Source organism: Cryptomeria japonica, chromosome 6, assembly GCF_030272615.1.
Source record: "Cryptomeria japonica chromosome 6, Sugi_1.0, whole genome shotgun sequence".
Taxonomy (NCBI): domain Eukaryota; kingdom Viridiplantae; phylum Streptophyta; class Pinopsida; order Cupressales; family Cupressaceae; genus Cryptomeria; species Cryptomeria japonica.
In genome coordinates, this window is record NC_081410.1 from 597,884,609 (window position 1) to 597,895,771 (window position 11,163).

The following is an 11,163-nucleotide window of genomic DNA, read 5'->3' on the forward strand; positions in this document are numbered from 1 at the left end:
AACTCTAGAAAATGTCGTCACATAACAACTTTAATTGGCACAAAGTCTCAACACAACTTGCCTCTTTTATTGTAAGCAATTTGATTTACATCTAAGCTCAAAGTCTTAGAGTGCACATACAAACTGACAGAATTTTGTTGCATTGCCAAAAAGATGAAGATTACAATAGACTACTCAAGTATTTATAGAGGAGTCATGAGAAAAAGGTGGGAGGATCCCAACTAACTTGAGAAATTCTCTCAACCACCAAGACTTATTCAATAACTAACTATGACTTATTCCAACTACAGTCCTAATTGAACACAACTTGTAGTTGCTTTACATGTAATTACAAAAGTGCAAGTAATGAGTTAACTTGCAATTACAAAGTTATTTTTTTTACATGTAACTTGTCAAAACAAAATTACAAATGCATAACTAAAACTATTCCATGTGTCTAAAGATGCGACTCTAACTGCATCATCCTTTGTTTGTGATGATCTTCATGTCGCTTCAGGATGCTAGATCTTGAAGTATTTTGGATTGGTAAAGACATCCGGAATGGAATGAGAACTTGCATCCTTGTCTTCTTGCTTGGGGTAGGACTATCTTTTCAGGAGGGAAAGGGTTGCCTTCCTCTTTTCATGTCACGACCATCTTTGGCTTGAAAACATTTTATCCTCTCAACCATGAATTGTTGTTGTATCTCTTCTTTGTATCATCCCCCATTCTTGAAATCTGCTTGGAAAATAAGGCCCATGCCTTAATCCATTGATTTGGTAGATCGTGTGTGCAAACTGGACTGACAAGGGAAGAGATAAATTGATGCAAAAATGGGCTCACAAGTGAATTTTGGGTTTTGGAAGTTGCATTACATGTGTGGGATAAACAAGAGCATTAACTTGCAATTGTGGAGAACAAACATGCAACTTCATATGTGTAATGGGTAACTACAAGTTTGCATTTGTAATTGGACCTTTAAAACTCATTTACAAGTGTTTTTTGAGTGCATTTTGAACAAATTTCGGGTTCTGGATGGCTGACCACAGGTAGACTTTAAATGGGGAAAATGAATGAAGGTGTGAAATGAGTGGATGAAATGGTGGGAATAGGGAATCTTGATATGAGGGAAATGAAGCTTATGACCAAAAACAACAAGTGCGGATGGTTATGAATGGATTTTTGAAGAACTTTTCCATGATCATATGAAAAATGGGAAGAACTTTTACTTATAATCAAGTTTTAAAAACCCGATTTTGGAAGAATGGGTATTTTTCATCTTTGAAACTTGGAATTTCAACAAAAGATGGTTAAAATATTACAACCATAAAGGGAGATCAATTATTTTCATCTTACATGCAATCGGGTTTTAAAATCCCAAATGCAAGTAAAGAGGGAAAATGGGAAAAGACAATGCAATTCGCAAATTGCTTTGCAAACTTGGAACAAATGGGAAGATCTCTCACAAAACCGATTTTAGGCAAGAACAAAACAAAACATATAACTATCATGAAAAGAAAGAATCTCTTATAGACAAAAGAAGAAGATTCAAACCCTATCCACGTTTTTGAAAAAAATGTCACATGTATCAAAATGCCCATTAAAAGTATGAAGAATTAGTCAAGTAAAGCACCCAACCTCCACGCCTAAGCAAGACAAGCCAAAACGATTTAGGAAAGACAAGATTCATGGCACTTGAATGAGGCAAATCATGGCATTTTTCAAAAACGTTTTTGCTGTTAAAACACCATAAAACCAGCGATAATGTCTTCCAAATGGTGTGAAGAGAGTTGGAAAATACATGAAAATAGCAAGGAATCCAAAACGCCTTCCTCGTCGAATTTCTCCACAAGAATTGTTGGAAATCTTCAACAAAATCCTCCAATATTGCTGGTCGGGTTTTTGGGAAAGAACAAGAAGTTTCATTTTACATGTAATAGTGAAAATCGAGTTTTAACTCCATATTACAAGTTTAAAATGTTACTTTTCTCTCAACAAGGCAAAATCAGGTTTTAGAAATCCAATTGCAAGTTTAAAATTCCTCTATTTACACTTTATGGAGCAAATCGGGTTTTTTGGACACAATAGCAAGTTTAAAATGTCACTTTATTCCATTTCTAAGCAAAATTGGGTTTTGGAGAGAGATATGCAAGTTATAAATAATTTGTAAAGGGAAAATAAAATCCCTTCAACAAGTTTTAATAACTTAACACATGTAATAGGGGAATAAAGTCCCCATTACAAGAAAAAGACATTAAAATAGGGGTTTTACAAAAGAATTACAAGTGATTTTTAAATATGCAATTTAAAATTATCTTGTAACTTATCCAAAAAATCCCTATTTAGACTTCAAAATCCAAAAAGCATCAAGGGGGAAATAAAAAGTAAGTTGCAAGTTCTTTTTTTCAATAAAGTGCACTTGTAATTAGCCAAAAATTTCCCTACAAAGATTAAAACAAAGAAAATCATTAAAACTTGCAATTCAAGGAAAATTTCCCACCTGCAGTTAGGGAGAAAAAACCCAAAATTGAAGGAAAGACATAGCAAACGAAACCAGAATGCGATGAAATTTGAAATGTGGTTCGAAGATGGACTGAGGATTAAGACAGTCCAAGGGCGAAGCAAAATTCTGCCTTGGGAAGCATGGCATAGAGTAAAATTTTCATTTTTTTGAGAAATTTTTTATGTAATGGTCTTTCATTTTTGAAAACAAAAATGAGGACAACACTTCGAAAGATAGCTCCAGATGAACTGGATGAACTTGAACTGTTAGTCGCCATAGGATCTTCTTTAAGCGGTTAAGCTTTCTGTAGAGAGGATTAGTGCTCTGATACCAATTGTTAGTTCAAATAACCGAAAGACAACTGAGAGGGGGGGGGGGTGAATCAGTTGTCACAGATTACCAAAACCATTAGCAATTAAAACTTTAATACCAAAATGCTTAAACCAAATACTGGAATAGCAGTTAAACCAATTAAGCATAAACAATAATCACAGAATAATACCATCCACATGGCACCAAGATTTATACGTGGAAAACTCGGTAAAGGGAAAAACCACTGTGGGAAGCCTACCCACAATCAAATAATACTTCTGCAGTAAGTATGTGAATTACAATTGAGGGGCCTGCACTTGCAGAAAGGCCAACAACCTAGAGCGCACTGCTCATCACAAAAGGAGCCTCATTGACTACATAGAAATTCAAACTACAATCCAGAGAAGTGTTTGAACTGCAAAGATAGCATCTCCTATGTCTGAGTACAGTTCTAGTTAAGCTCAATACCGGAGGACTGAATCCTCTTACATAAACCCAATTCGATCTCCAATGATCGACCAAATCTTCTGCCTGAATGATATTACATTATTCGCACGTTACTATCCATTTCCCATTTCTATGACCATTAACATGACGATCTACAATGAGATCTTACATTATATATACAAACCCTCGACCATAAACAATCGGGTCGGCCACTAGAAAATAAACCAATTACATAATTACAAACCATGTCGGCCTTAGACCAAACAAATAATATCTAACACATAAGACATCCCAGAAACACATCGAGAGGTCCAATCCACACGTTTCATTAAAGCCGGTCCATAACTTAGATCAATTGGGACCCAATATAGGTCCATACACCAAAGCATTGATCTCCATCCGCCAAGTCTCGAACATGATCACCGTTAGCATCTTGAAACTCTACCAGAAGCTGCACCAACACCACTTATGCAATTCATCAAAGATCTTCATCAAAAGCTCTGTCGGTGAAACCCTCGTCGGAACCAGAAGCCAGGCTTCTAAGCAAACAGGATAGCATCTGATCACCAGACTAAAACCAACTTATTGAATATGAACAAGAGTATCATGAACAAGCTAATTCCATAACCAAATCATACCAGAGCCTACCAGATCATGCCGGATCCAAACCAACCAGAAACCATTCAACCTACCGGGACCAGAAGGGTGCCGGTAAAGCATCCAAACAACTAGTGTTGGCATCAATGACAAAACATCAATGCAACACACAATCAATTACTCCAAATGGCCAACAGAAGGAGATAGAAGCTAAAGGAGATGGAAGTGGAGAGGGGGATGTAAGGTTGGGCTGTGGAATGAAGAGAGAGAGAGAGATGAAAAGAATGGAGGGGTGAAAATGGTGATTGCAATGGTGAGGAATGGAAATGGGAGTGATCGGGTTTGGGCACTTATTGGCAGTGCTGGGAGAAACAGGTCGAAGGCTTAGGAGGGGAAAGGAAGTGTTGAACCTCACTTCATCCTTAAGAAAGAGACTTGATCAGCTCCTGAGCGACTACAAACAAAAGGTTAATAGCAAAGACTCAACAACCAACAACTAAGCTAAGACAACCACACTAGAAAGCGAAAAAGTGGGGGGTCCCCATTTGCAATGGGGCGATATGTGAAAACATCACAACATGTGTTAATAACAAACACTAATAAGCTTGGATATCAATATTTAATTATATTATTTTATATTTTAATTTTAATTTTATTTTTATTCTTTTGTATATTATTATTATTTATTATTAAATTCTATTCTAAAGTAGGGACATTACATTTATTCTGAATCTTGGAGCCAACCGATTTATTCCCTGAAAAAATCACGATTCACAAAAAAATTGTTGAGCAATTGTTGACCCAATTTTCAATGATTTTTTGCATTTAAATCATGTTAAAAACCCTCAAAAATGGCCAAAAAAGAAAAAAATCATTTTAAAAATTGCAAAATCCTAGAAAAACTTGTGAAATTACTGAATTGCTTAAAAATAGGGTTGATCCGAGACGGAATTAGTGTCAATGTGGAATCAATGTTGAAAAACTTTGTTATTTTATCCATTTTTGGGGGGTTCATCATTCCCCACACTTCACTTGTTCAAATCCACGAGATCAATGACCCAACAAAGGCAGAAAGCCTGCAAGCTCAATGGCTTAGCAAGGGTTTGAACTTTGGTGGCTGCCTCACCAATGAAATGTTTACCACAACACTAAACGTTTGAAGACATATATAATATATATAGATATAGATACATGAGTTTTAATTTCTAATTGATATAGTTAATTTTTGCTCAAACAAAAACATACAATTCATTATGTGAGCAATATATCCAAAGTGCTCCACGAAATAAATCTGAATGACAACAAACAAGCTTACATAGTTGTAATAAAAGAGGCTGCAACACACAATCATTAAAATTTGTCTCTACCTAAAATAGTAGTTGCAAGCTAGGTATTGCCAAAACCAGTGGCTTGCTAATCTTTTACTTCAGCTAAACAAATGCCTTTTGTTGAATTCTATCCCATATAAAAGACTTACCAATTGTCATCAGGGAATATAAAACATTGCAACTGTGGAATATGATTTGATAAGCTTTTTCAAATATTGAAACACCCCTAGAATACTCGTTGCCTCAATCACAATGGAAGTCTGGGATCACTTCAAAATGGCTTCCACTTTTACTAAATTCCTAACAATAGCTGGATCTCTGTCTGATAAATTTCGATCTCAGCTACTTCATAGACTTGGCTAATCTTTGATCTCAGACTTAGACAACTATTTGATGTATTTGGAGACTGCTTTTTGAAAAAGTTAAATGAATATTTGCCTATGTAATGAGCAATATGAATATAAACAACAAAAATCTATTTTCTACAATTCGTGGGTTAAACTCTATTTTTTTACTCTCTATATCTCCATGCTATGGAAATGCCCTTACGTTTAAAAAAAAGTAGTTTATGTCTATTTTTCTACAATTTTATAAAATCTAATTTTTAACCCATTTTTTAAAAAAATCATATATTTTTGATTTACCAATTTTTACTGCTATGATATAAAGCATTGCAATTGTGGAATATGATTTGATAAGCTTTCTAAAATATTGAATTAACCCTACAAAATTCCTGCCTCAATCACAATGAAATTCTTGGATCATTTCAAAATGGCTTCCACTTTTACTATTTGTCTGTTAACTTTGATATCAGTTACTTCATAGACTGAGCTAATATTTGATCTCAGACTTAGACAACTATTTGGTGTATTTGGTGACTGGCCCTCTTTAAAAATTAACCGAATATTTGCCTATGTAATCAGCAATATGAATATAAACAACAATTTTTTTTTTCTACAATTCATGGGTTAAACTCTATTTTATTTGCTCTTTATATCTCTATGCTAAGGAAATGCCCTTAATTTAAAAAAAAAAATCATTTTTGTCTCTTTTTCTACAATTTTTATGTTTTTTTTTTAAATCCGATTTTTTCCAAATTTTTTCAAAAAATCTTATACTTTTGGTTATCCGATTTTTTCCCCAAACGATTTTTGCTACTATGATTATTAAGAACAGTAAAGTGTGTACACCACAAGCAATATTAACCGTATATTCATGGTATATTGTTGTTTTCTTATTGTTAGGATGTTGATTTAGGATTTTTTTTGGTTTCTTTAAATATATAGGTTTTGAAGACACCTGTATCTTTGGACGTGCTTGGGCGCATATTTAATGGGTCTGGAAAGCCTATTGACAATGGTCCTGCCATATTGCCAGAGGCCTACTTGGATATTTCAGGTAATATCCAAAATGAAAGGAATGAACTTTTTGGGTATTTTTGTTTTCAAAACTGCTTAGGTTTATGCTGCGTGAGTTGGGTGCATATTCCCATGCTTGAGGAAAACTTTAGTTCTGTTGAAAAACTATCCTACTTTGTAATAGATGGCATGTAGTTTTTTTAGGTCATATATAGGGGTTTTTAGTTGATTTGAGATTCAACTGACATGCCCATTCACTTGTTCATGGGTTACCTCTCTTGGATTATTCTTGTATCACAAACCTTGTTATTAATAGCTATTGCAAGTCTGACACAGGTAGTTCTATCAATCCAAGTGAAAGAACTTATCCAGAAGAGATGATCCAAACTGGAATTTCTACAATAGATGTGATGAACTCCATTGCTCGTGGTCAGAAGATTCCTCTTTTTTCTGCAGCTGGTTTACCACATAATGACATTGCTGCTCAAATTTGTAGACAAGCAGGGCTTGTGAAAAGATTGGAGAAATCTGAGAATTTGTTAGAGGTACTGATGCTTTTCACATGACAAAGAAAGGGAATGAAATATTAAAACTAGGTTGATTTGTATGTCAATTTTAAATTGTACGAATATTCTGATCATTGATTTGGAATGCATGTGATATGCAGGCTGACGGAGGAGACAACTTTGCTATAGTTTTTGCAGCAATGGGAGTTAACATGGAAACTGCTCAATTTTTCAAACGTGACTTTGAAGAAAATGGGTCTATGGAAAGAGTTACTCTGTTTTTGAACTTGGTGAGTTTGTTTCGATTTAAAGCTCTTTAATTTGTTGTTGGATACCATGCAGATACGGTAGGTGCATAGTATAGCCATTACTCTAAATGGCTATCTAAATGTTGATGACTTTTAAGCTAAGCTGCTCAAATGTAATAATAAAATATGTCTGACATTGTGGTTTAAAATTTAAAATTTAAATGTCTGTGAATAAAACTTCTAATGAAATGTTTGTTTCTATAGGCAAATGATCCAACTATTGAGCGTATCATTACACCTAGGATTGCTTTGACGACAGCAGAATATCTTGCATATGAATGTGGAAAACACGTTTTGGTCATATTGACAGACATGAGCTCATATGCAGATGCTTTACGTGAAGTAAGCACCTTGTTTAAACTTGATTCAATTTAATTATTTTATGCCTGGTTGAAACATGTTTTTCATGTAATTATTTTCTCAATCCATTATTAGTTACTCTTCCTTTCTGCACAGCCTTTACCTATGTATTATTCACAATTGCAATGGATGACAGGTTTCTGCTGCACGTGAAGAAGTGCCTGGTCGTCGTGGTTATCCTGGATACATGTATACAGACTTGGCAACCATTTATGAACGAGCAGGTCGTATTGAAGGCCGCAAAGGATCCATTACTCAGATTCCCATCCTTACCATGCCGAATGATGGCAAGTGCACTGTTGATTTTTCTCAAATTGGGTTCAAAGAAGTGTTTCTAAGTGATAATAATACTGTTTATTTTATAGTCGTTATCTTACTGAATTGCATTCTGTTTTACCAGATATCACACACCCAATACCCGATCTTACTGGTTATATTACAGAAGGCCAGATATATGTTGATAGGCAACTTCACAATCGGCAGGTATAGAATAATCTTATGATGTTTCCCTAGTATTCAATGTTTCTAACAATTGCTTAGCTGAAAGAGTTATTTTGCATTAGAAAAAATTTACTCCAAAACTTTAGCAGCTATAGGATCGTTGGATGTATTTTGATCCAGGGTTCTAATGCTCTCTGCCTTTGTATGGTGCAGATTTACCCACCCATTAATGTCCTTCCATCTCTATCACGTTTGATGAAGGTAATCTTGCAGAACTTTTATTTGAAATAGTAAATTTGGATTTAGATTGAGTATATATAGGGCTTCTGAGTGTAAATGCCATTCTGCTGTTCTATTTGAACTTGTGCATCAGATGTTACATTTCTTTTTGATTTTGTAAATTCCTCTTGCGGGGTGAGGAGCTTCATTCAGGTAAGGTGCTTCAACTTAGGGGTGTTTCTTCTGTCGCATCCACATAGGACTTTCACCCTGCCTTCTCTGGTGTGTTACACCACATTCAGTGAGTTGGATATATTATTTTAGTTTTTAAAACTAATCCAAATTAAACACTCATGAGGAATTGAACCTGGGGCACTGCTTGATCAATTGATATTTATCAGTTACATTTTAAGCATGCTTGATATTTTGGAATTTATGATTTTTTTCTGGATTTTGCATACATACATTACCACTCCAAGTGTCAATATTGTTAAATAAATAACATGCTCAAGCTTATTTAATTTCAATATCTGCTTTTTGAGCTCACTGCTCAGCATTATATAATGAAAATTCATTTAACTTGCAGACTTCTGGTTCCCTTTTGACAATGGATGGGATATTATCATATTTGCATTCTAGGTGCCTAAAATATCATAAGTTATTCCTTTTCATTTCATTCGGTAGAATTGATGAAGTATGATCATCTCTAACCAAATGAATGGGATATAGTTTGCATAATTCCTTTTGAGAAGTAACATTCTAGTGTTTTATAATTACAAACTTGTCTAATTTTTGCACGAAATGTTTACGGTTCAAGGAATGCTTTTATTGGATGATTAAATTAAATTACAAATGTCATAGGGCTGAGGTTATTAAAGTCTTTTGGTGCACAATCACCAGCATATTGTAATTATTCTGCATATTCTGAATTAAGATATTTATTCATTTTCCAGTTCCTGGAATTAAGAAGCATTTAAGAGGTTTATAAACCTACATGCAGACAGCTGATTAATTTTGAGAATTTTGAATGCCCATTTGATAGTCCATGGAAGGAATGGGACAGGCACATGTCTACTTGAAATATTCTCTGCCCCTTTTCAAAGCTAGTTACCAAATAGAGAGAGGTTGTAGCTAGTAGTCTAAGTATGCTTATTTTGAAAATGGCTGTATTATTAAGTATCCTCATACTGTTATGCAGAGTGCTATAGGTGAAGGGATGACTCGACGTGATCATGCAGATGTTTCAAATCAGGTTAAAAACTGTTCAAACTTGTATAGCTCCTTTTATGGCATGTACTTCAATTAAAAAAGTTCTAAACTAACTTAGAAAATCTGTCCCTACAGTTATATGCAAATTATGCAATTGGAAAAGATGTGCAAGCAATGAAGGCTGTTGTTGGTGAAGAAGCTCTGTCTCCAGAGGATCTGGTATTCAAATATCTTAGTCATGAATTTGTTTCCGTAGCAATTCATGTAGTCTGCTATCTATCTGAATCAGAATCTTTCCTGTAGAAATGGATATTGTTATGAATGATCTTGTCAATGCGAACATCACTTGTACATTGTGTTAATTTGCCATTGCCTATATCTCAATATATGTCCTTAAGGATATAACTTTTATGATCTATTTGTTCATATTTCATTTGTTTAATTTCAAACTGCAGCGTTGAAGAACTAATCTTCTATCTTTGTAGTTCTATAAAAACAACTGCTTGCTTGGTTTGAAATCTATAGCTGGAATCATGAACATCATATTGATTTTATTTTGTGCATGAATGCAGCTGTACCTTGAGTTTTTGGACAAGTTTGAACGCAAGTTTGTTACACAAGGAGCATATGATACCCGTGACATCTATCAATCTTTGGATCTGGCATGGACACTTCTACGGATCTTCCCACGAGAGCTGCTTCATCGTATACCTGCAAAGACTTTAGATCTGTTCTATAGTAGGGATTCTGCTCATTGAGTCTTGATGTCAAAATTTTCCAAGCATTAGCAACAACACTATTCCTAATCTTGTAATATTAAATGATAGGGATGAGGATATACTATTTCAATTAAAATTTATGCAACGAGTTAAAAATCTTTTGAGACATCCAAGCTAGGAATAATTTATTAACTGTCAAGATAGTTTTATTTCTGGGTGTATTACTGTTGTCTAAGTTTTGAACTGGATATTGCAATTTTTTAGTAGTTCAACATATTTTGAGTTAAATTCTTTTGAAGATTGTTAGTGGTACTTGCAACTTGCTCATGTAAGAATCAAAATGTCAAGTCTATTTTTTAGTTTTCATTCAAATCCATGTTTTGTTAATGAGGAATCTGTCATTTTAACATATGTCATAATAGACTGCCCAGTTGATTTGGGTTATTGTACTGTGTTTGTGCATTATTTGGACATTTTATTTTATTTCCATTTGATACACAAGATTGTGCTATTTATGGGGCTCATTCTTGTCATTGAGGATTGACAGTGGCTGAACTAACAACTTGACTGTGAATCTAGGTTTGTTTTTAGATGGAAAAGTGTCGAAGTCAATTCAGTCATTCAGATTATTTACTCTTTCCTGATCATAATCATAACTAGGTGGCAATCATATGGATGAAACTGGCTAGTGGCGAGTGTTGGCATTAAGGCTAAAACTTCCAACAATCTTTCCACCATCAGGTAGGTTGTAAAGCTATATGAGATGCTTCAAATGTTTGTGAAGGTTCACTGTCAGGGGATCCCATATTATTGATATATGCTGGGCTTAGGAGAAAATTGACTGGGAGAATTAGAGTTTTCATTTCTGGTTGAAGGC

At 34.5% G+C, this 11,163-nt stretch overlaps 1 protein-coding gene across 3 annotated transcripts in view; it reads left to right on the forward strand.

Annotated features, from left to right (window-relative positions):
• LOC131036247 (V-type proton ATPase subunit B 2) overlaps window positions 1-10,495 on the forward strand; it is a 29,121-nt gene extending 18,626 nt beyond the window's left edge. For all 3 annotated transcript variants that reach the window (XM_057968094.2, XM_057968093.2, XM_057968092.2), the window contains 10 exons: window positions 6,453-6,564; window positions 6,861-7,069; window positions 7,192-7,320; window positions 7,543-7,680; window positions 7,835-7,985; window positions 8,099-8,181; window positions 8,353-8,400; window positions 9,557-9,610; window positions 9,703-9,786; window positions 10,140-10,495. In XM_057968094.2, coding sequence (XP_057824077.1) covers window positions 6,453-6,564; window positions 6,861-7,069; window positions 7,192-7,320; window positions 7,543-7,680; window positions 7,835-7,985; window positions 8,099-8,181; window positions 8,353-8,400; window positions 9,557-9,610; window positions 9,703-9,786; window positions 10,140-10,325 — 1,194 coding nt within the window. In that variant the 3' untranslated portion in view covers window positions 10,326-10,495. The remainder of the gene's footprint in view (window positions 1-6,452; window positions 6,565-6,860; window positions 7,070-7,191; window positions 7,321-7,542; window positions 7,681-7,834; window positions 7,986-8,098; window positions 8,182-8,352; window positions 8,401-9,556; window positions 9,611-9,702; window positions 9,787-10,139) is intronic.
• Window positions 10,496-11,163: the final 668 nt, after the last annotated feature.